The sequence below is a fragment of the Thermobia domestica genome, chromosome 6 (assembly GCF_964235325.1).
Source record: "Thermobia domestica chromosome 6, izTheDome1.hap1.1, whole genome shotgun sequence".
In the NCBI taxonomy this organism is placed as follows: domain Eukaryota; kingdom Metazoa; phylum Arthropoda; class Insecta; order Zygentoma; family Lepismatidae; genus Thermobia; species Thermobia domestica.
The window spans coordinates 53,178,530-53,205,919 of record NC_137459.1 but is presented as its reverse complement, the minus strand read 5'-3'; the positions used below and the strand labels follow the sequence as shown (position 1 = coordinate 53,205,919).

The window sequence follows — 27,390 nt, the reverse complement described above, 5'->3', positions numbered from 1 at the left end:
GGTTATTTAGTCCGGTATGAGCCTAACGGTAAATTACCTTTGGTTTTAGATTAACACAGTACATGTGTCAAAGATCCTTATGTTAAAGAAAGCCCCTAAAGCTCCCACTACACAGTACTCAAAATTGTCAATCCTTAATGTATCTTTCTTCCGCAGTTTGAAAAACAATTTCAACTTATGGAAACTTTGTTCGTAGAAAACCTGGCAAAATGTTGTGAAATAAGACGATGAAAAAGTGAATTCCAGTTGGAAGAAATCAGCCTCTGTTGGATTCTTCGCATATAAACTCCGACAATGATTGTGTTCAGTTGTGATTTTTGATTATTGATTATTATGCGCAGTGAAATATTGACAGCAATATATTGCAAAACAGGTTAAGAATAAACTCTTTGTTATTAACAAGCTTACATTGTTTCAGTGTTATTGTACAAGTATTTCAGTGTTATTGTACAAGGTTGTAATGAAACGCAGCAAAGTTTGCAAATAAGTCATACGTAGAAAATAGAAACCTTACACCTAGTATTTAATTGCGTTTTATGTGTATTGTAAAGGATACTGTTTTCAAAAATACGGAGGATTTCATTGTTTATATAGTGTCGACATCTTCCATAGTAAGTGTCGACTTCTCCTGCAAGACTTCCAAAATCTACTTATCCGCACCATTCCGTTTTTGTGTTCTTGCATTTGCAAGTACTGCATTCACGGGGAAGATTTTGTGCTTTGTAGCTAGGGCAAGGGTTATTGTCAAATATTATAGTTTTGCAGAATAAAATTACCGTAACTTTTAGAGTAGTGTCGAGTTGTTTCTTAACGTTTCGAAATGTCCCTAAATGACCCTATATACAGTATATCATATGAATGGATTGAAGGCAATATAACATAAATATAGGATATAATTTAACATTAATGATGTCTCTACATGACAATACTAAGATATCTAAGCCATTTATTGAAATGACAAAATGTAAATAAATTGCATTATACATATATCTTGGTATATCTTAGTAATATATATTACTTATTTTACATTCTAGTTAAAATGTCTTGTTATACTGTCATTTCAATAAATGGCTTAGATATATTAGTATTGTCATGTAGGTAACATCATTGATGTTCAATAGCCAATATATATCTTATATTTATATCATATTGCCTTCAATCCATTCATATTATCATTAAAACTGTCTTTACTGATAAATAATATGATGTAAAGTAACTTTAAAGTTATTGAATGGTCTTCTAAACTGAAGTAGTGTACCATATTTCTTCATTTCTGTTATACTTTGTTTAAAAAGCAAACACAAACAATCATTTTACATGTTCTATACCGCTATCTTTATTCTAAGCTTGCTGAATGAAGCACCAGTTAGAAAGTTAGATAAGTCTGCTAACGATAAATGTATAGGATAATTTTTTTGACAATTATTTTTCAATTACTTGCTCAATAACAGAAATCTTATTTTAAAATAATTTATACTTCAGTACCATTATTATGCAAGGTTCGATCATTAAATCTTGGAGAAATTAGCTTATTGAAAAGCATAAAACGGAAACTAAGTAAAACGAAAGCATAAATGTAAAGCATAATATAAGCAGTGAATGAAAGCGGAACATAGCGCTGAAAAAGCAGGGTGGCACAATCACTAAAACCTGTAAAAAGATTCTACAGAAGATTCGGTAGTTGTACAGCGATCGACATTCGAAAATAGCATGTTCTACATTCATATTGTATAAAATATATTTTATTTTGGTACAGACTGCACAATCGTGACTAAATAAATAATAGAGATTTTTACGATCCAGTAAACCAGAAAGAATATAAATAAAATATAATATAAAATTGAAAGCAACTTTTACCTAGTATTTAATAAATCCGCTTCTAAATAGACAAGTTACTTTAAAATTGGAAAATGACAACTGCTCAATAAAATCGTTCTAACGGTTACCTTTGTCTTTAAGGGTATCACTGTTCATCAACTAAAGATCTGTATTTTCCAAATTTTCTAGTATCTTCTCCCAGACAAAGGTAGAGACTTAAACCTTATTTAATAATACACAGAAAATATGAAGAAATCATCTTTGAGTTTGTTTTTAACACTTTGAGGCCCTAGGGGTTGAATATTAAATTTTGAATCCCGGTCATTTTAAGGGTATTTTTAAAAACTTGTTACACAGAAACTACACTTTTCTTGGAAACGAAACTTTCAGGTTCAATATTATTAGCGTTTAACAATATAAGAACGAAGTAATAATGCAGTTACAATTATCACTGTTGAATCAACAGTGTTGCAAACTTTAAGGGAAAGGCATTTAGAACACATATGCTCTCGTGTGAATTTCAATAGATCTCAAAAGTAAATATAAAGTTCCCCTCCCTTTTCGTCACTTTTGATGCCACAGTGTATTCCTAGAATTTTTGTTTGAGGTGAAATTTTTCGAAGCATCTTCCCAAACACAGAGGCACATCATACGCCTTGCAATAATATGTAGTTACTTTTCTTGTTGTCTTTGCATGTCCTGTATTTTGCATTTTCTTTCCCATTCTTTGATGGTTTTACTAGAACGAATTTTATAGAGAAAATGATTTCTCCCAATTAGGCGTCCCGTGCTCGCAGTTACTGCTGCGTCCGTGAAGCCTACCCCTACTTGGTTGACCAACTGCATTGCGATCATTTGAAAAGTGCTTAGTCTTGTGTTTAAACCTTTTATTTTTCTGCACATGATAAAAGAATTGACAAGTGTCAAATCTAAGATACAAAAATAAGAGAACAAGCCATGTACGTAGGAAAGGATATGCGCATAGAATACTGATAATTTTTATTATGATATAATGGATAGGAAGATCTAACAAGTATGGTTTACCTTTGTGTATATCTAGTACATTTTCATTGATTACGATAATCTATGAGATTTGACAAAGACTTTGGGGTTATCAAAGTTTTTTAAATCAAGAGGTACAAGGAGGTCTATATCAAAGTTATTGAAAACTTCTATGAGCAAGCGATGCAAATATCCAAGTGTTTGACTATATAAGACAGTAAGAATCGAGAAGAGAGCACAATTGTGTAATATTTCTGCCAGGATTTCTACAAACATACTTAAACATGTTTTTCGATCCCTGAATTCTGAGAATGATAAAAATAAAAATATAAATATCGGCGATGAACTTCGTCTCATCTTGCTTTCGTTGATGAGTGCTAACAACATAATCCATTTCCGTATATGATAGAAAATCTGGATTTAAAGAAGAGGAAGTGAAGTTGAAAAGGAAAATAAAAAGGCGAAAATAATGTTCAATGACTTTCCATGAAACTTAGGATAATAGTTGAAATTACAATAAGAAATTAAATAAGTATTGACTTTCACCTAGTACAGGTTAGTTACATAAGTGTTAGCATTTAAAGAGAAATTAGCAGATGTATTAAGTGATGTTGGACTACATTTAGAAGATAAAATTTCAATAAACCGACAAAACCAAATAAATAAATAAATAAATAAATGTGTAAAGCATTAAATTGTCAGTGATCATATTTCATCTTTTTCTACATATGGGTAGAACTAACAATCAATGTTTGTAGACTACACGACGAAGTACCAAGAGACGCACGATAAAATTACTCACAAACGCAGAAATAGAATTACATAGATCTGCAAGACGATTGGAGTGGCATATATTGTCTTTAAAATAAAAACACTAAAATGCAAGTAAGATGGACATATTGCAAGAAGAAATGACTTACTTGTAGATAAAAGTAAATCTGAACTGGATATCAAGATACTAGGAACAACCTGAGGAATTTCCCCATACAGAAGAGTATCACAAACCCAAGAAGCGCTGCTCAGAAACATTAAAAAAACTGTCTCAAGAAGAATTGTCACGGAGAGGCTTTGGCTATATTCATCTTGCAAATCATTAGCTTAGGTCTCATTAGAATATCCATCAGATTGATCTTCACCGTAATATAATCTACTTTTATCTCTGAGTTAGGGCTCTCATGTTTTTAGTACTTATAGTATGGTCAAAATATCATTTTATATTTAATATTAGAGTGAGCTGTACTGATTTTGCTTGTAATTGTAATATGTTTCTTCTATTCTATTGATCGTTATGAAAAAGCTTATAATAACTATATTCATGGGAATTATTAAGGAGTTTCAGTTGGTTGTAAAGCATTTTGTCGAGAGTGAAAACAAATGATTGTATGTTATTCAAGATGTTCGGGATAACTTTTTTGAACTGTTATACAGAAAGCTACAATGTATTGTATCTACACTTAAAATTTGTACTGTAGTAAACTATACCTTAAGACATAAAAAGAAAGTAATAGAAGAAGAAGAGGAAATTATGATACCTGAGAAGAGAGGTAATAAATGTGTGATTATCTTGTGCATTTAACTTGGTTTGTGTTGTGTAATAAGACAATAGCATATCTTAATTACAGTAATAAGCACACAGTTAACATACATAATATAAATTTTCGTTAGTTGTATAAATGTAATTAGTATATATCAGTTCTTAAGGAACAGAACAGAGATGGAACATACGTAGTTCAGTATCAGAAGAAATAATGTGTCTTGCAATCTACATGTTGTAAACAAATATCCAATCAGACTTTTAAAAATAGCTACACTCCTTCTTCGGAAAAGTATATCCTTTTATCTAGATATAAAATTAAATAAAACAAAGGAAAATTTTCTGGCTGTACGAGATCTTTATTGCAAGCCAAACCATTAAAATATTTTTGCCACATTTCTGGTAATAATATTTTCTTTAAAAGAAAGAGGGAAAGAAAAACGAATAGCAGTTTTCTAAAAATAATCTTACCATGTATGTATTATATTACATATTCCAGGATCAAGATGTTAGAAATAAATTAAATGATCATTAAAGACAGAAACAGTAAAAGTCACATGCATTGATTGTAATGTATATTTAATACCATGAACATATAATATACAACACATTGAGCACATTTAGGATTGTGATCATAGAATTATTGGTAATAGTAATTTATTCTAGAAGGTTATATCGTAATTATAATTACAATGTGAAATAAAAACATAAATAAAATTTTATATAATCTACACTATTATGTTTTATTAAAAATACCACTGACACAAACGTAGAATTTCGAACTTTATCTGTCTAATAATTTCTTGCAATTTCAGTGTTTGATTACCGATTCATTCTATGAGGCCAAATATTATAAATAATATAATTATAATGAATGAATTATGAACTTTTATTATAATGCTGTTAACGTTATAATCGAATATAGTACAAATGTACTATTATAGTTTAATTTATTAACAATCCGCAAAAAGCTGCCATTGCTTACTTCTGCTCAGAGGTTTTAATTTAAATTGAACTGTCATACCTACAATTGAACGGGTTAAAATTATAATGATTTATGTGCGTAAATTTTCTTTCCGAGAAAAAACGAGTTTAAAGTTGGCTCATCCCATAATTTTTTTTAAGAAAACGGATCATAAGCAACCATATATCTGGCAAATAACATTATTCTACTTACAACTGTTCGCGACAGGAACTTTGTTGTGTGTAGTTGACATTTATGAAATTATCTCAATGTTGACCAAATGTTACTTATACCATTGTAGTTTTTACCCATTCAATTAAAAGGGCAATGTGTAACCGAATATATTAATTGAATATATATAGTAGCTGATTCAATATGAACTCCTAAACTGTATTAAATCTGCCTAATGAACTTATTCAATATTATTCGTGTAATCGGCAGTAAATTCATAATACACTAAATTTAGTGTGTGTTTTATAACGTGTTGTGTTCCATACACAAACAGGATCACTGTAAAGGTCTACTATATAATATATATAATTAACGCATTGTAATTAAATAAATATTCGCTTTTTACTGGCAAAGTGATTTTAATAAACTTCTTGTCATGATATTTTTAAAAATTATGTCATAAGCTTTACCCGTAGGCTGCACAGAGTTCCAAAGATCTTTATGATATTGATTAAGAATACTATTTTCATGATGTTGACATTTCTATTCTTACGTGGAAGTAGCTACTAAAATTTTCTACAGAGAGAGTGATATGATTCACTATACTTGTAACGTTTAGAATTGCATTATTCTATGATTTTATTCTAGAGTTTAAAGTAAACTCACAAATACTTTCAAAATAAAATAAAGTAATTAACAATTTTTATTTTACCACGACAATAAAATAATAATAATAATAATAATAATAATAATAATAATAATAATAATAATAATAATAATAATAATAATAAATGATATATCCTTTCATATACTGTTCAATCCAGACGTGTCCTAATAGTTAGAAAGCTTTTAAGAAGTCCTATACAGATGCAGTACATTGAAAAGCTTATATAGTATTTATTTGCTTTGTTTTCCTTCAAGATACACTAATTTGTAGCTATATCAAGTGAATTTCATTGACTTCATGTATCTGAATATTGATCTATGAATAGTAGGACCAGACCTCAATTTCAAATCGTTCATGTATGTTTAGTTGTAGTCTAACACCTTATTCGCGAATTTTCTTGGTTACTCCTGTTTTCTTCCACTTTATCATTGTAAAATTAAAGACTGTCGTTTGTTGTTCATTTCCTCATGCCCTCCTAGTTGCTTTATTTTATAATGTTAAATATGACACAGTAAAACGTAAGAAACCCATCAAACTTTACCAAAGAACATCAAATAAGTTAATATATCTATGTTAAATTGTTAGTAACGAGTATATAATTATTGCGCAACTTAAAAAAATACTTACATATCAAACTACACTTATTTTTAAATACACATAACCAAATAACTAAATATAATACTATAAACGTATGGTTAATTCTAATCATATAGTTCAAAATTCCAAAATTGTAAAACTTTGATCTTAAATCAATAAAAAATGTTAATAATACGATAGAAAACTCAATTCAACATTACTAATTTTTACCATAAATTATTTCAATTAATTTATTTCTACTGTAATCATTAAAAATGCTGTGATCATATAGAGTGACCATTGTGACCATATAGAAATGGATTGTAACCATATAGAAAGGAAGCCTTCTTACCTTAGTAATTAAGTAAACCAGCATCTTCTGCATTGCTCTTAAAAGCAATACGTTTCAGCTGTACATAGAACACGTGATCTCTAATCTTATCTCCCTCGACGCGCGTTGCAATGAGTTCTCAGCTAATTTCATTTACTGTAATATAACACTAATTACATCGAAACACTTATATAAAGCTCTTGGGCCTGGAAAGGGTTTTCTTTTGATCTTAAAAATATAGAATGATGCAAACAAATTATAAAATAGAATGTTCAAGGACGAAATTACTTTAAACAACCGGTAATAGAAACTCCTAGGGGTTTTCACTACATTTCCCATCTCTTTCATTGAATCTTAGCGAATAACACAACAAACATTAAACACTTAGAAATTGAGCCTGATAATATCTACACAACATTATCAAATAAAGTAAAGCGTGGGACACAATCGATGGCTGTGACGCGAATGAAAGGAAGGTTGTGACGTGCGCGACGTTCCCGCGTGGTAATGAAGTATGGATAAGCAGACGCGCTACAGCGCGAGCAGCTGACATTTACTCATCACTGTCTCATTTAACAATGTACACAAAGTTGTAGTAACATAGCAGTTCTCTCATTTGCTGATAATGTTTAAGGGGAATTCACAGAATCACCTTCAAACACTATAAACGCTAGTCCTTAGTACAGCTACATGTTTTCGGTCTTTTTTCATGTAGGAGAAATCTAGGTGTGCAGTTTCTAGTATCATAGTTGTCGAGGACTCAAATTTCAGCACAATACCAAAGGTTCTGAAAACAACATTTAGTTCATTCAATAGCATTTGGTATTATTATTATTGCTATTATTAAGTGGCTCGCTTTCCAAAATTATTATTATTGTTGTTGTTATTTCGTTACTTACAAAGAAAATAAGAGAAAGTGGTGGGAAGCGTAGAGAACAACTTAAGCGAATTTGTTGCTAACTTTTCAAACTTCCAAAGTTCATAAACAACATGAACTAGTCGTCCATCCTACGTTGTCCTTATTTTTTACCAATCATGATTTTTCGATTGTCTTTTTATAGTGCACAACGCTTTACACGATGAATTAGCTGTCTACCCGTCGGAAAGCTACTCTTATTCCAAAACCTTACTTCAAGAGTAGGTCATTGGATAAGGTTACCAATTCAGAAGTATGAACATGTTCATGTAAATGTACAAATAATCATTTATGGTTCTACAAAACTTCGCAAAATAGCACTATAAATAATATGTTCTTGTTCTGATTTATGAATTTTCGTTTCTAGAAGATTAATGAATTTGCTTCTATGATTCAAGGCTAATTTTGTTATCGTCTCTGCTGCATATCCGTTGCTCAAAATCACCACGAAGTCATGCCACCCGATTTTGGTCCAACATTTGGTTATCTAGTTATTTATCTCTATTTTGTCTTTTCTACTAATTTTCGGTGAGATTTTACTTCAAAATGACACACTTTTGCACCCTCATTGATCTATTTTTTTAAAATACATTTCTTGTAACGACTGACTTTCCAAAGTTTATTGGTGTTATTTAGGAACACTCTGTGTATATAATAGTTCTTGTAAAGTTGGATATTCTTATGAAATATATGTATATATATTTTGTGCCGTATGTGAGTAAACAAATCGAGTTACTAACGTGTTTATTAGATGAAATGTATTTTTGCTCAAACACTAGTGCCAATATTATTAACAAAAGAAAAATATTTTGAAGTGAGATTTCTGTCAATCTGTGTACGCACTTTTAACAGACCTTGCAAATTCTGAGTTAAATAGTTAAAAATCATACATTGCATATCTTATATTTAATTTGCTGCACTTTTTTCTCTCTCTGCTTTTGTGAAATTCTTTCGAAGAATATACAATCTTGCTCAATAAAATTGGTGACCCATTTCTTTTTAAAATCTGATATTTCGGTAACCATGCATAGGAAATTGTGATACTTCAGTTTGAAATAAAATCTCAATTGGCCAAAGAAATTAACGTGTGTTGAATTTAACTTTGATCTTGGATAGCAGCGGAGATTGGTCCTATAGATTGTATGGTTCGGCAACCGGTTACTATTTTAACTTCAAAGGAAGTTTTAGAAGTATTAAATAGTATTTTAGAAGAAATAAAACTTATCTCTTTATCACGAAATAGTATTGATGCATCTCTCAAAAATTCATGTCAATAAACTAAGAAATTTGTTTTACTGGTCGTTTACATTAAAAGAGTTTCACGCTTTCAGTCGCAAAGAGCGTTGCCACCGAATCCAATAATACTGAAATATAGTAGGAAACTTTGGTCCTATCTTCTCGTATGGTACCCAAGTAGTTGCAGCCAACCCTTTCCTTGAGTACGTTCATTGATATGCTCACCAGCTGAATGTAATTATGCTCAATGCGGCTTCAGTGGTGGTAAGAAATGAGAGAATCTTCTTTGCTATTTTGCAGGGAGTTTGGTCCTTCTTCATGACAAGTCCACAACGTACAAAATTACTTGATGATATCCTAAAGAAAAGACTTTCCCTGTTTGTGCCTATGAGATGGAATTTCCAATCACGTAGCTTCAATACAATTTATCTGTGCACAAAAGAAGTAATTCAATATATGTTTGATATTCTGAAGAATGAAGACATTAAAAATGCGAGCACCATTAAGAAAACATGAGCACACATTGACATTTTTACTAAACGCAGCTTTGGGTTTTGGCTAACCCTGTTCCATAAAATTATGCCTCATGTTGACATCTTGTATGAACAGTTCTAAACAAAAGACATTTATGTGGTAGATGCTCAGAAGTATGTCTAAGTTTTTTTAGAAAGTGTTGAAAAATATTAAATGAAAAAAATCAGTCTGGAACCTTCAGTTTCGTCAAAGACACCCAAAAGAAGAAAAAATTGTCAACCCACAAATAAACATGGAAGCAAAGGAAGTCTGTGATGCCATTATTAGTAGCATTAAACAAAGATTTAGTTATACTGGCAATCTTGTGACGAGCGCTTTATTTTGTAGTGAAGAGTTTGCAGAATACAGGAAACAATTTCCAGAAGAAATTGTGCAAAGTGTTCACGACTTCTATCCATTTGTTAACGCAAAGCAACTTCTTATTGAACTTTCCATAATATGTAACACTGCTGAGATTTTATCAATATCTGGACCAGTTAGTTCATTGAAATTTTTCCAGCAAAATAGCATTGAGAAAATATTTTCTGAAATATCTAAACTTCTGGACGTTTTGCTCACTATTTCAATTTTATCAAAGGCAAAGAGATGCTTCTCTACTCTAAATAGAATAAAGACCTTTCTTCGAAGAACCATGACACAAAAGAAACTACCTACATTAGTGATGCTATCTATTGAGAGAGACTTGGTGAACAGCATTCCAGATTTTCGTCAGGAAATAAGAGAAAAAACTGCAGCTTGAAAAAAGTGAAGGATGGACTTCCTTTATAATGAAGGTGTGTGTATTTATTAGCGTGAGGTACAATCTGAAGCAGAAGTACATTGCCACCACCATATTTTCTTTAACCAATTCATTCGAATGCGTCAAATAGTTTGAATAAAACTTTCTCAACATAGAAAGTTTGTAACGTTGTGTACACAACTGAAAACCATATTCAGACTAATCAACTTATTCCGAAATTATTGATAAGGAAACTATAGCGGCGGGTAAAGAACTTTTAGTTTCGACTATCTGTCGTTCAACAGAATGTGTATAATTACTTTAAATAATTAATTGACAATACAAGACTTTACTACAAGTAACAACTTACAGAACTTCTCTTAATTGCTGATATGCGATTTTCCTGATTTTAATATTAATATATCCACGAATTACATATTGTACCACATATATCGTATAAATTGAGAGGATAAATGTGTACGAATATAATCAATTGTTATTTAAATATGTACAGTGAACTATTATAATCAATAAAAACGTTGAAAGTTTAATCCAAAAAACAATATGTATCAAAGGTTGTGATGTGATAATATAAAGTGAGCAAACTATCAGCGAATGTTTTGGTAATACATCCAAGTAATGATAGTTGTATTAACAATACCAAATATTTGTAAGAGAACACAATTAAAAAGAAACTAAAAGTGAACGTATCGTTTGTATTACAATGCATTTTATCTTTGTAGTATTTTTAAGTATATAATTAAACAAAGTTTTTAAAAGTTCATAGAAACAAAAATGAACAATCATATTTACATATGATAGTAGCCTATAATACATTAAAACATCATAAATTTGACTTAATTTCAACGTTTGTATCATAGAGTTTTACCTGCATTTTTATTGCAAAATTTGACAATTTATAGTTAAAAAACAAACATAAGAGTGATATGCGTAGTATGTGGCAAATTTTTGGACACATTCGCATTGTACCATCATCAACAAAATAAACAGTATATTGAATATATAATCAATGTGTAAAATATGCTAATTTTGTTGACGTCAGCACTATTTAGAAACTATGATTCATTGAGGTATTATGATTGTATCCTACTGTGAATTGGACATAAAACATATGTTATTTTAGAAGTACTGTGTTATCTATTTTTGAAACTATAATAAATTTTCTAATAATATAAACCATTAATGACTCATGTATAATTATTTCTATAATAGACTTTTATTTAAAAATTCTGTTAAATGCAATAAAATTGAAAAGTGACATTTTAAAATTAGATTTCTTTAGAAAAAACAAGATGAACAATAAGTTTTCACTGCTGTTATTTTTATAATTTAGCTGCTTTCTCTGTGTTTCATTTTGTAAGCCTAGAATTTTCATCACACTGTTGTATTTGATGCTATATATATTGTAATATGTAATACGTATAATTATGTTTTCATTTTGATTTATGTTTTACGGGTAGCAATGAATATGAAGATTACACCAATTCCATGCCATTGAGTTATTAGTTACGGAAATGATGCTCTTCCACATTCCACTCCAGTACTTTAAGGTAATGTATAACGAAGTAGAATGTTTATTTCGAATTCTGTTGTTTTAGATAATATTACTCGTTTGTATTTTAGTTAAAAATAAACGGTACATTAATATATATATATCAACGCGCAAATAAAAAAAATCAAAGTGTCAAAAAGCAATGAAACTAAGTGACTGAAATAAAATAATATAAACAATTATAAAGCTTTAGGAATTAATACGCAAATCCACTCATGTGGGACCTGAAAACCCCGTTGAATACTTCAGATCTGTGCCTAAATAATAAAATCATTTAATACAATTGAAGAAACCCGACCCTGTATATAAATATCATTTAACTGGCAGTGGACTGTGACTGTTGGCATAAATTGTGGGAGGTTCTGCTCGAGTTCCTCCGTCACTTGCACCGCAATCTTACGACTATTCTGAGTGACAATTCACTTTAATGTTGGACGGGACCTGTAACTGAGAGTTTTCTACCAGACTACCAACCGCTTCATCGATGTGGTTTTGCTGTTAGTTTCCATATCATCATTACCTTGGACACTATCTCTCGCGACACGTTTACTACTTCCGTCACGCTTGTATCACATAATCGAGTGCCAACAATTTGTCCTCTTTGGAAATGTTACCTATTATATACTATCAATGTCTGCTTAATTCGCTCACACTTCCGTTCTACTACTCCTCACGTAGTATGAAGTTTGATCTAACATTGCACTGCCGACACCCCAGCACTGCCTTCACCGCCTGACCGTTGTCAAACCATTCATTTGACATATTTTCAACTCCTGATGTTTGCATTATTCTGATAATTATACACTATAAATTGAATTTGGCTATGCACTTCTTGTGAAAATGTTATAGATCATCTTGTACTTCCATCGACCCCAGTAACTTCTCTGTGATTGACCCATCCACTATTCCAACTTGCACATGCCTGCTTTACGCGGTATAGTTGGCATATGTACCAAGTAGCCAGTTCACGGAAATAGTTTTGTGAGCATATGCATTTTCTAACAAAATTGCATTAGCAGAAGTGATGTTGTTTAGTTTATTACTAGTTACTATCACCTTATATTTGTTACACTTCAAATGAAAGAAACGGCTCAAATAAATAAAGATTTATGCTTATATTTTACGCAAGATAACATACTGTACTCAAATATTCTTGTTTTCGAACGTGTGGAAAGTAAGGACTTATACACTTCTTTTTACATTTGTTCTTGTTGTTTCAACGTGCGTTTAGAGACTTTTCATAATAGCATCATGTAAAGAGCATTTGACATTGAGTTTGGTTATTTGTGTTACCTTGCTGCTCATTTCCCGATGCTCTTGTTTCAAACAGGAAGTTTGTTTGCCAAATTGCAAAATTGATGTCTACTATTTTCCTCTTCCTCGCAACTATGCCACATACTTCATTTCCCCTCAAAATATTCATTTCAATTTCATTTGAAAGAAGATGTTTTAGTAAAGATATTGTTTGGCAACTGCAGACAAAACAACACCATGATGTGTTGTTAAATTACTTCATACTACAGATAATCATATCAACTAGTAGATTTAACCACTGCTGGTTCAATAATTTATTTTACAGTTTAATGACGTTAATTTAACCAGGCTTGAATTAGAATTTTACACAATACATATTAGTAAATTATACGTTTATATTTAAATTATTCTTTACTGCTAGATATAGTTAAACATTGCTCAGAGGCTTCATTTCGTATCAGTATTTGCAAAATTTGCGAGTTGCAACGCATAATATGCGTTAAGAACGTTGGTGGGTAATCAGTGAAAAAATGCAGATGATAAATGATTCAGTAAAGCAAAATTTGCGTCATTGACTTCATATCACAAGATTAGTATGTGATATCGAATATCTGAAACTAAAAATCAAACTTGCATTTTTGACGCAAATCGATATGGAATGAGGGTCCTGAGTAGCATTTTCTTAAATAAAAAAGAATCTTCCCGAGAGAATAGTGAAAACATACATAAGGCTAGCCGCATATTGACAGAGAACAGTCCATGTCCATCCATCCGAGCTGAGGCAAAGGGAGGTTGGAGAAGGTGCACAGACAGAATCCTAAATGCGTTTACCGTGTGTCTCAATCACAGCGTTAGAGTCTTTGTCTACCACATCTTCAGGTAGATGTGAAGTATGTCGATTTCTTTTATTGTTCACAGTTTTGTATCTGTACTGTGCCTCGTGTTAGCTGCCTTTTATCTGGTCAATATGCGGCTAGCGTAAGTGTCAATTCGAATATAAAGCGGTAATTTTTTGCACTTCATGTGTGACATAAGTGCAGTAGAGAGCAGAGTAACCAGTTTTCTATTTATACTACAATTTCAAGTCACTAGATGGCAGTACTCTTAAATAATTTTCAGTATATCTATATTCATATTATCGCAATAATATAACGTCATTGAATACGAAATAAGTAGTGGGCCGTAAACACACTAGTTGACCGAGGAATGTAGCAACAGCAAATAAACATTTTTTTCAAAGAAGTACAGAGTAAAATTTCGCTTTTTACGCGCATTTCTTCTCTCTTAGAATTTAGGGTGATCCACTATCATGCCCCTTATGTTGAGAGGGCGTAACACTCTAATGGCTGGGTGTAGTTTGTTTTGATATGAAGCCAAGTATGATGAAATAAACAAAATAGATGATTAAAGAGATTTTCCAAACCTAATCCCTTACCTATAAAAAATAAAAATAAAAAAGTCCCCCATCAGGAAGTCTCGGTCAGAAAGAGGGATTGCCGCCGTCAACAGTGGCAGACCGCCGGAGGCAGCCGGCACCCGTCCGCAAAGGCACAATGATCTACTTGTTTAAAGTTGCCGACCTTTTTCCGAGGCGGCAAGCGGTCGAAAATCGTAAAGTAAAATGCCCTTTGCCGACTGTTGCCGAGCGTGATAGTCGGCAAAACAGTCGGAAAGGCCTCTTTCCGACCCTCTGCCAACTCCTTATTCCGGCCTCTTTTCGACGGCAGCGCCGCCGCATTTAGTGTTCATTTCTGGCTATTTGCCGACTGTTCGGCAAGGCAACTATTCGTCGCCGTCGAAAATCGCGCGAAAAGACGCCGGTGTCCGGCGTCGGCAATCCGACCACAGTATCTGGTCGGCATGGAAAAATTGTACGACTGTAGGCGGCAGGATCCTGATGGGGATGTTTAGCACACGATAGATCTGTCATTAGTAAAATTACATGGTTGTTTTCAATTACATGTTCTAAGGTATTATGATCCTTGCTATTTCATATGTCAACATAGGCACTAGCATTAGTAACAGAGTGCTGCAGGCGGAGTCCAACAATCATAATAGACCGTTCAGCATATCGATTGGCACAGATAAACACTTCTTTCTAATCACTCTTTCCAAAGTTTCGAAATCATGGAAATCTTGCTGTTTTCTGGCATACACTTTCAAGTATTTTCAAAGAAAAAATCTAATTGATCAAGTTTGGGCTTCCCGGTGTCCCTCAACATTTCCACGATGTTCAATAAGGTGGCTTATAAAATCATTGCCAATTCTTCCTCGTGAAATTAACACAAAATGGAGACTCCACCAGCAACTGTGTTACTAATCCTGGTAACTACATTGAAATATGAGATGGCAAAGTCTATAGTATATTGAAACAGCTGTATAACGTCATTAATGACTAATATAACGTGTCCTAATAGGGACATAATAGTGGAACATCTTGTATAACATTGACAATACAACAAAAAATGCTTTCCTTAAAAATAAAATGTTAATTTTGTAACTTAAAAAAAAAGAAAAGTAATTTTGTTTCCATAAAGTTAACATTTGTTATTCTTAAGAGTCAAGATAGGGAGGATTTTTTGTTTCTAGATTTTTTTTTTCAATTATTGAATGCAAGAATGGAAGTAAGCTTACAAAATGATTGTTTTCAACAGAAGATTCTTTTCTTCCATAATATTAAATATAATTACTGATGATCCAGGTTTAATAATAAGTTGATTGTGTCAAAAAAAATTGATACCGAAGAATTGCAGACAACATTAAATTTGCTATTAATGTTGTGTCAATGGCAATTCTGTTCACTGCCAAGAAATAAAATAGTGTTGTTTATTTGGAAAATTTATTTGTACTTGAGTTCATATTTAAGTAATTTCCGTAGAACAAAAAGGATGACAAATTTATGGCAACTCTATTTCTACGAATATGGCACATTTACAGCCCACGCTTGGCTTTTTCGGACAGTTAAATCTTAAAACATTTCACACTATGCATTGGAAATATGCACACAATTAATTTTATTATCATTCGTGTATTAAATATTTAAAAAATCCTGGAAGTACCACTGAGCCAAGAGTCTTGCAAGAGTTCTGCTGCTCCAGTACTACTGTTGTATTTTACATCTTTTTCTGTAACTGCATTGATTCAATTGTATAAGTGAACTTTAACGAATTTTCCATTGTCATATAATGATAGAATTATGCACAGCAACGTAAGTCATGTACGAATACAATATTCCATTGTTACTTTTATATATTTCTTATATTTATGTACCTTTAAAGTTTGATTTTAAAGATCGATATCACCTTTATATATATATATGAAACCAGCTACACTCTTCAGCAAGATTATCTAGCACATTCAATAGTTCAAAATAATCAGATTTTTTGCGAGTTTTCATAATGCATTAGTACAAAAATAAAATAAAATATGTATTTAAAACATCTTTTTAAATTAAAAGAAAAAAAAACATAATAAAAGTAAAACATAAAATACAACAAAAATACTTTAGAAACTAAGTTGTTTAGATTCGTAATTAACAAGTGTATTTCCTCAATCACTGTTTAGGCTTATATATGTGCATGATAAAATATTATGGATACTCAGATAAACAAAGCCAGATTTTTTAAAAGAAAACATTCATTTCTTCCTACTTGACTCGTTTTTTTTATCTAATTCTATAAAGCTGAATAAGCGAATTAGAATTTAGCGTTGCATTGTAACCACGAAATTCTAATCAAGACTCGATTCGAGTTTATTTGAATAAATAATTACAGAGGAAGTATGTAAAATGTAGAGAAAGTGAACATAAACTTTCCACAAATATAATAAATGCCAATAGGAAGAATTTATTTAAGAAACTAAACATGTAGGCAATTTTCTTGCCGAGAGTTTCAAAAAGAAAACTTTAAAATTAATTTATTCTTACTTGTTGATGGTCAAATGCCCAATGATTAACATCATGCCCAGAAATTATATTTCCTTTAGAACGTTCAGTGATTTTGTGAGGGCACCACATTTCAAGATCTTGTGAAAGAGGAAGAGTAGAGCTCTAGTCTCGGCTCTGAATCATTTCATCAAATTGTATTTACCGAAAAAAAATGATGTGAATGATTTCCATTAGTTACTGATTTGTGTTTCACATCTATAACATTACCGAGGCTATGAGGGATGAGCTTTACTATTTACATGGGCTTCGAATCATGACGGGACTTGATTTCCATACGTACTGCAGTACAATGTTTAGGAAGACATTTCAAAATACTATGATGAAGTTATGTCATACAGTAATCGAAGCACAAGTATATATATATATATGTACGCTATATTCACGTCTCATATAACCCTGGTGCTGCAAGAGGACGCTAAACTATAACAGGCAACAAGAAGTAATATAATACAAGGAAAGCCCAGTGCTGTAAAATATTTGAAAAATACAATAGGGAATATGCTGTATTTCTAGAGCAGCGTTTCCCAACCTTTTTCAACTTGCGGCACACAACGGGTGTAACTTGAATTCTCGCGGCACACTCATAGATATTATTATTATTACTATTTGCAAATATAAAATACCATGTTTTTTTTTTTTTTTTTGATTACCGATCTTCTCACAGAGATGAAAGCTCGATCACTGATTTTCCCCTATGCTAATTCATTATGCTTATTTTTTTATTCTAATTTTAAACTAGAAAACAATTGTAGTGAAATATAGGACTCAGGTTTTTAAAAATACACTTTCTTTTTCGAAAACTGTATCCAACCTTTCACTAAGAACGAAGATTACTAAATAACGGACGAACAAAGAAATGTCTTGTACTTTTAATTTTGCTGTTTTATCCAAAGCCGGTGCATATTATTCCAATCACACAGCTTGCGATGCCTCGGTCAAAACACAGCTGTTGAACAAAATGTTGTTCTGTCTTTCACGTGCGAATGAGTGTTCTACGAATTTTCATATGACGCGTACCGTACAAGTGCTTCCATTTCTCGGTGTTAGTATGACTCTCAATTGAAGCGTAACATAGTAGCTAACGGTGGAAACGTGTACGAGCCGAAATACTGTCTGCTACACAGTAATAGATGTAGAATAATATATTACAATTACAGTATTTTTTCCATGGTAGGAATTCATAGTAATGTGAAATACAAAAGTATACATTTTTTCCTATGTCTTGCAATTCGGTTGCTATAGAATTAATAATTTTGTTTCGATTTCCTCGCGGCACACCAGCGGTCCATTCGCGGCACACCAGTGTGCCGCGGCACACCGGTTGGGAATCGCTGTTCTAGAGGGTGAGACCAAAACTAATTGAGGGTGCAAAAATCTTATTCAGTCGAGCATCAAAAGATGATTAGAGAATACGAATAAAATAAATGATTCTTCTTGATGATGGACTTTGCCAGCAATTAAGTAGAAAAATTCTGAAATCAGGTTCAATACCAGGTTCGTTTTTCTTTTCTTTTTTCTAAAATCATCCAGAAGCTTTCGACATAACTTCCAACTCTGCTTATCAATAACTTTTCATATTATATATAATTTAGCCATTCTTCTAAGCGCGACTTTCACAATATTTTTCCAGATACTAACACTATGAACATAACATAACAACTATCTCAATGAACGGGAAGATATGCCAACCAGAAAATATACCTACCAAAAATATATCTGCTAGAAAATATGTGCTAAATAAACTATTAGGCTATGAATTGCTCATGGTATAATTGTAACAATCTATTTTCTAAAAGAATATTGCTAAGTTAACCAGACACAAGTATCTCTAAGAAAGTTAATTAAATTCACGTTATATCTTATAATTATACGTGCTTCTGAAATGTGCAAATTGTCACAATTTTTATGTTCTAAGACTTTTTATCATTAAAATTAATTGTCGAAATAAAAATAGAAACCACCAATCCAGTTACGAATACTTTGCAAAAATTTAAATGCGAAAATTCTAATTAAAATAAAAAAACAAATTGTTCATCAATGAATTATTAGGAGACTTAGTCCAGAAAACTAACTGGTGAACTGGAGTTTTCTGTTGATAATGACAAGACTTTAAAGAAGTAATACAGCAACACAATTCAATAAGTTCGTATAAGTTCATATGCAAATCGTTCAAAAATGTATTCGCATAAACACAAACACACACACACACACACACACACACACACACACACACACACACACATATATATATATATATATATATATATATATATATATATATATATATATATATATATATATATATGAGACTGTTTGTGTTTATGCGAATACATTTTTGAACGATTTGCATATGAACTTATACGAACTTATTGAATTGTGTTGCTGTATTACTTCCTTAAAGTCTTGTCATTATATATGGGACCTATTTCCAGATCAATGAATATAGTGGAAAAGCAACAATGCTACCGTAAAATATTGTATTCCTTATATTCCTTAAATAACTACTTGAAATAAATGTTACTACTTGAAATACATGACTAATGACTGTGCGTGTAAGTACACGTATCTTTCTTCCTGAACCTTGTACAAATTCAATTTTTGACGACGACTTTAAAGGCACGTAACAACAATACAATAGTTCCACACCGGATCATGGCATTTTGTGAGATATTATTAATAGAAAGGTTAAACACTTAAGAGATAAGACGAAAATTAGAATACATACAGCGAAAACGATTGACAGGGAGATAACAGCTTTCCATCTAAGTATCTTATATTAATTTGTATTGCTACTTATCTTTGATGACCATACATTAAACAATGCTGCTCCAATTGGAAGACAATGAAGCTTAGTTTGGAGCAACATGGAATGTTACAAATATGATAAATGATCAGCGGCCGTGTTACGTATCAGTCATAGCAAAACTTGCGAATTGAAATGCAATATTAAAAATGCATTAACCAATTATAACTACTATATCCATTATTGCAAACAAAACACAAACTTTACGTTGCGTTGACCCAAAGCAATACGAAATGGGGACCTAAAGATAATAGGCAGACAATCCTTAATTATTCATGAACATTGTTGACAGTTATAAATAAATAAATAAATAAAACATAAAAATAAATGGCTCTTTTAAAAGTTAACGTAATTACTCGAAGCAGAAAGGAATATGTTCATATGTTTTAATGTGTTTATTTTCACATGTTTTCTGCTTATATTCCTCCTCATTTATCTTACGCTTAATACACACCATAGTGAATAAAAATACTATACAAACACAATAATGCACGTCCATCCTAAGATATCTTTAAACATGATGTTATCTTCCTAAACCAGGACTGTATTCTACAAAAGAATGCCAAATGCAATTTCTGTGCAGTGAAACCACTGGAAGATTAACGTGTTACCCTAAAACGAGATTATACTCGTATGAAATCTTAAATTCGAGCAGGAAAATCCGCGTTACAAAACAACAGATGGGTTATACAGAAAATGAAACTAACAAGTAAAGGGTCCAAATGGATGAATCGAGTTGTGGAATGGGATATAGTGCGCCTCATAGAGGATGTGAAAATATGTATATGTGCAAAGTTATAGCGGCTGAGCGCCATAAGAAACGGACGGGGAGGGGGTTAAAGTTGGTGAGAGAAGGCCTATGCTATGTTATTGAAATACATCAAATAAACTGTTGAATCGTGAAAATAGTGAAAGATAGACAATGCAAGCGGTGGCAGTTTCACATACTGACAAAAGAAGAATGGACAGAGTAGATCACGAACTTCCGCCTCCATCTTGAAATCCTCTATTTTTAAATCTGTGATATTTTTTAAATGGAAAGGTAGTCATGTGATATATCAATTAGGGCCAGCATGTTCTCAAAAAGTCAAATATGAACTTAAGTGATCGTTATTTGTATTTATTTGATATCAAATTTCACTATTTTCTTAGTTTGTAGATATGGTTAACTTACATGTGTTTTTGTGATAATCCAAACTTTCAACATACGGGTAACAGTCTCCTAGATTTTCGTAAATAACTATAAAGATGATCCTAAATATTCCAAATAAGTACAGATAACGATCACTTAAGTTAATATTTGACTTTTTGAGAACAATATGCTGGCCCTATTGATATATCACATGACTACCTTACCATTTAAAAAATTACAGATTTAAAAATGGTGGATTTCAAGATGGCGGCGGAAGTTCGTGATCTACTCTGTCCATTCTTCTTCTGCCGATATGTGAAACTACCGCCGTTTGCATTGTCTATCTTTCACCATTTTCATGATTCAACAATTTATTTGATGTATTTCAATAACATAGCATAGACCATCTCCCACCAATTTTAATTCCCTCCTCCTCCGTTTCTTATGGCTCTCAGCCGCTATAGCTTTGTACACATACATATTTTCACATCCTCTATCAGGCATACTATGTCTTATCCCGCAACTTGATTCATCCATTTGGACCCTTTACTTGTAAATGCAATACCTAGTTCCTTTCTCTACCAAACAGAAATAAAAGGGTTCATTTACCATATCTTTGTGTTCACAAATGTAGTTTCTCTTCCTCACAACGAATCTTCCTCGTAAGAATGATAAATGTAACTGAACAAAAGTAGATTTTTATAGTTTCTTTCTGCACTTGATTATATAATTGAGAGGAGGCAAACAAAATTTTCAGTGACTTGAGAAAACGCAAAGAGGAGAAAGTTATTATGAATAAATAATAAAAAAAAACGTACAACTTAATTTACAGCCATATTCACCGAACCGCATATACTTTATTAATAACCTTTTCATTTATATTGAATTAGAATAATTAGTGTTTAATAACCACCAATGCAATGCCCAGGGATTTGGGTTCAGGCTCTCTTCCAAATTCACAACATTGTACTGGATATAATTGCATTTAATACATTTCACGTCTAAATAATGTGGATCTTTTCTTTCATTTAGAAGAAACAGTAACATCTTCGATTTTGCACCCAGATGGTTACAATTCTGCTGTTCGTTTTGAGATTGTTTACACGGCTGCGTATTGCATTCAGAACGATTTTTTTTTTTGTGAATATATTAAATTCTCGAGTATAATGCAAATAGAAAGAAAAAACACATTGTAACAAATGAATTATACTTTTGGATATGTAGCAAAGCAATACACATCAAATACTGTACTGTGAAATGATAACTTTAATAGTTTAAATTCATGTTGAAATTTTCTTTATTTTGATGACTACTTCTTGATATCTTGTAATTATGTGCATTTGAGTGGTACAGAATTTGAAACTAAAGAATACGGTGCTACAAATAAACCTATAGTCTAATCGAAAGTTATTTAACTCATCAAGAAAGAAATTCAATACTAATCATTTACAGCGTGCTGAATATTACTTTCTCATATTTTATATTATTACTTGCAAACTATCCTGTTTACAACGTTACGACTTTTGCTTTCTATGACACAAATTTGCCCAAAATGGGTCAGGAGTGTTGAAGTTCAAGAAAATAAAAACAGTTTAAATCAACTTTGTTTTATATTGTTTAAGTTTTTATATGTTTAGTGTTGCATCCTTACTTCATCGGAAATCAAAAATAGCCTTGTCTTTCCTTTCAATTATAATTAATTATTTTGGCATGAATGTGACCATACAAATTATTTACTGTACAGTCAGCAAAGGACAATAATAAGAAAAGAAACTATAGCCTGTTAGGTTAGAAAAGTACATCAACCTATTTCATTTCTAAATTACGTCATTGTAATGTAAAACATTAATTTTGTTTTTACTAGAGACTTCAAGACTACCCTGCCTATAGTTTATATGTATACATTCTTCTAGAGACACTCTTCAGTTCTGGGCTATTATTTGGCTAATCGAAGTCATAAAACGCTTTTATTGTAGAAATTAAATTGCCTTGTACTTGCGTTTACTTTCGTATAGAATCTCATTAATACAGATATAATAACTAGTCTCGATCAAGCAATGATTTAAATAAATCTTATTGCTTAGAGCCTCATACTTAAGGAGTGTTCACAAACAATATTTTGCAGGTTTCCAAATTATTCTACTTTTTTTTAGCCAAATGTATACATATATACTAGCAAAATTCCGAAACTTACCCTATTTGATTTTTTATCACAAGTGCAAATCATAAACTATCGCGATAGTTGCGAGAAATAAAGATTTTATAGATACACTTGACAGAACTTGTCTGTAGATGCATCCGTTAAACTTACCATTAACCTGAAGAGATGCTTTACAAAAGCATAGAATGATGATTCCAATTGCATAGACACAGATATATTTTATTCGTATAGGTGTCATAGCAAATATTGTCAGTCACAATCAATTTCCTGAAAAGAAAGGGTGAAATTAATTTACAGTACCCATAAAATATATAACGTTTTTCTTAAAGTTATAAGTATCTTCTGTTTAATGCAAATCGTTTGAATACACAATCTCTCTGGCACTTTCTAAGGACGTTACAAAGAAAGATATCATTTATAAAATGATATTTGTTACGCATTGTAATTACATAATATATAACTTATGGCTGAGATTTTCCAACAATTTATTGTCAAAATACTGTAGGTTATGCGCAACATTCAAGAGCAGAAAATTTTACACTAATCAACAAGATTTTTGCCACTGAAAATAGGCAGAATTAAAACAATTTTATGCGTTATTGACGAATATGGACATGAAAATGTTCCACCACCCTCCATGTTGTAAATTACTAAAATCCATTTCAAATTCGGTACTTTTTTGGGAAAACCATATATTTTCTTATCACTGTCTATATCTGCTACCACAATTATCGTATGTAATGAATATCATCTTGTTTTATTTGTTGCGATTGACTCAAAGGTACTTTAACTAGCTTTTGAATAACTCGCTAGTTCGGCAGAAATTGAGGGAAAGCTGTGAAATTTTCCGGCAAGAAATATCTTTTTCCAGGATTTCAATTCCCTCTTACTTCAAAACTGTAACACCCACGGATTTTACATTGCCTTCTATAAATACTCATTTTATTACCAACATGTCTGGAAAGTTTCGCAAACATCGAATGAGAACCCTCCCAAAAAAAATCTTCGAGGAAAAAGGTGAAATATTTTCATTTTGACGCTGGAAACACTGCTTTCTGTTCTCTCTCTCTCTCTCTCTCTCTCTCTCTCTGTGTGTGTGTGTGTCTGTGTTTGTGTACTATGATAATATAACAAAGGTGAAGACGGTAAGTGTTTTCAGGACACAAACTTTATACAAGAAAAGTTGTACAATTTTTTTCTTCTGTGTTTTTCATATGATTGCATAGATCGCTGAAAGGAAACGTGTTCAACAGATGTGCAGGTATTAAGCTACTTAGGACCTGAACGGGGTGTACTTTATTATGAATGCTAACGTTTTATTGTTCTAAGTGCCTGGACAATGGGAATTGGCGAAGGGAATGTTTTATTGTGCAAACTTCGTATTTTAGATTTTGACTTTGCTCCTTACAAGTAGTTTCCAGTGTTCTTGTGTCTAACTTTGCTTTCTTCGCTATGAAGATATATTGCTGTACTTGTGTAAATTTGCCAAACATTTTATTTACCTGTGCGTGTGTGCTCTATATTATGAAAAGGCAGCGTCCGCCTTTAACAGAAACGTCAAAACAAGCTTATTACAGCTGTTTTGGATGTCGTGTTGGCGAAGAAGACAAAGTATGGACTCCTCATATGCGCTGCAAAACTTAATAATTTTATTAAGTGGACGAAGGGTTACAAAAATTGAGCTGTGCTTTTTCACGGTGCCAATTCTGTAGTGAACTAACTTGCCACGCAGAAGATTGTTATTTCTACTTAACAAAAATTGGTACTATTCGAAGAGAGCCAAAACTAATATTGAGTACATTAATGTTCTATCCGATGTAAAACCCGCATTGCATGGACCTGAACTTCCAATCCTTAGTCCACCTGCAAATCTAGAACAAATAAATAAATTGATTGATACATTCACTCCTTGAATCCATACTGAACATCTGGTCAAATATGTCTCAGTAAGTATCAAATTGAGTTTCATGAAATGAGACCGAAAGAGTGAACTTTACTTCGACCCAACACTAGAATATTAATTTTCAGGAACACATATGAACCATTTTCTGGTTGCCATGTTAGAAAATTGTCTCTCTATTAGTATAGATATGGATATTTTCATGGAGGCAGTAGGTTTTCAACACATCCTTGAAGAATGAAGGCTGTTTACGACTCTTTAGAACTAAGCCTTAAAGCCGTACTGCTAACAGGAAGACTAAATCTCAATACCAGTGGCACATTCCGCAGACATTAAGGAAACACATGAAAGTATGTTTGTGTTATCAGATGTAACTGGTTACAACAAGTAAAGCTACCAAATTTGTTGGGATTGAAATATCATTGCAATATTACAAGGACTGCATGGAAAATTTACAAAATGTTGTTGTTTTCTTTGCTTGTGGGACAGTAGGGCAATTAAAACACACTACACCGTAAAAGAATGTATTTTTCTCGAGAACCTGGGAGTTGTAAGGGACAAGTAAGGATAAAAAATTACATCAAGATATGCAGGAAATGGGGCAGAGGAATCACGGTAGATGGGATCCCTACATGATGGAGGACTACTGTAGGTTTTAATCAGAGAAACTCACACGCACTATAAGAGAAAGAAATATCTACAAATTTTAAAATATTCGTCATTTTCATAAGACTTTGTCCATTAGCATCATATTTAGTTTAATACCACTAGATGTGGTGTAAGACGGTAATTCTGAGATAAATTTATAATTATGAAAAAAATAGTTCTTATATTTTTTTAAGTTTGATTGAATCAGTTAAATAAAAAATAAAATTATGACCTAAATTTTAATTTAGAGTCAGATCTGAATTTTCTTCAGGAAATTAAATCAAGCTTAAGAACACCAAGAATGAAGATACTTGTTACAAATTATTTAATTTAAAAAATATTTTACGGAAGTAACATTAATTGATTGTATTCTATGTTATCTTGGTTGTAAAACAATTATATTATCTGATCAGATTCCACAGTTGTAATTATTACATATAATAATGACGTAATTAAAATTTGAGTAAAAAGTAGATTATTTTCTCGTTTTCCTTGAATCCAAATTGCTTCTGTAACACAAAACTCTTACGTTTTACAAACCTAGATATTATTGTCATTTTCATCTTTGGGAGGGCAATTTCGTTAAGATGATGTTTTTGTCCATGTGGCAGATAAAAAGTTTTATGTTGTTGACCTAGTGTTATCTTTGACATGCCTACACGGTAGTTTTAAGTTTGACAACTTAAAACTTCAGCGAGAGGACCGCGGTGGCTCAGTGGTAGAGTGTTCACCTCTGGTGCATGGGGTCCTTGGATCGATCCCAGCTCGCGCCTAGTGAGCTTTGTGGTGGACAAACACTGTGTTCGTGGATTCTCTCGTTTCCTCCCACTTTATTCATTCCACCATTTCATTAATTTCTCACCGTCTCCTTTAGCCTAGCTCTCATTACTGTGGGACTTTTAATTTCATTTAAAGATTTTTGAAAACTTCATCGATTCTCTATTTTGGGATCACTTCCACAAGTGACGTATTTTGTTTAGAACGAGAGTAAAATTAAAGCAGAGGGAATACATATGAGTTAATCCGATTTTACGTTATATGATTTCACAATTTTTAACTGCAAGCAATTAGTGTTCATATACATAGTTGACCATTGAGTTCACATTAGGGATGGCTACAAAGTTCCGGTTCCGGCGGAACGTGTTCCGCGAGAGACAGGTTCTTGGAGATCCGGTTTTCAGAACCGGTTCCAGACCTGGATCCGAAAAAGCTCGGTTCCGGAACCGGATCCGTTCAGAGCCGAAAACCGGTTACACCAGGAACCGGTTTCGGCCATCCCTAAAAGCAATCAGCAGAAGATGAATTTTGTCAGAAAGGTTTTACTTTTTTTTAAAAGATATACATGTTTGTGAATAGGTACATGTTAGTGTATAAAAATATTTGTTGGATGCACAAATACTGAAGATTTGTGCAGTGTAAAACAAAAAACAAAAAAAAAATTGCTAAGCGTTTCTTTCTGTAGCTGTAATTTTGCCTTTGTATTGCAATGTATTTAGAATTTTTAAG

The 27,390-nt window shown here is 32.1% G+C and overlaps 1 protein-coding gene across 1 annotated transcript in view; it reads right to left on the bottom strand.

Moving 5' to 3' along the window:
* Positions 1-27,390, bottom strand: part of LOC145687664 (uncharacterized) — a 65,436-nt gene that overhangs the window by 8,549 nt on the left and 29,497 nt on the right. The window contains exon 2 of the mRNA XM_081761125.1: positions 23,487-23,603. Within this exon, the coding sequence (XP_081617251.1) occupies positions 23,487-23,574 (88 nt within the window). The 5' untranslated portion in view covers positions 23,575-23,603. The remainder of the gene's footprint in view (positions 1-23,486; positions 23,604-27,390) is intronic.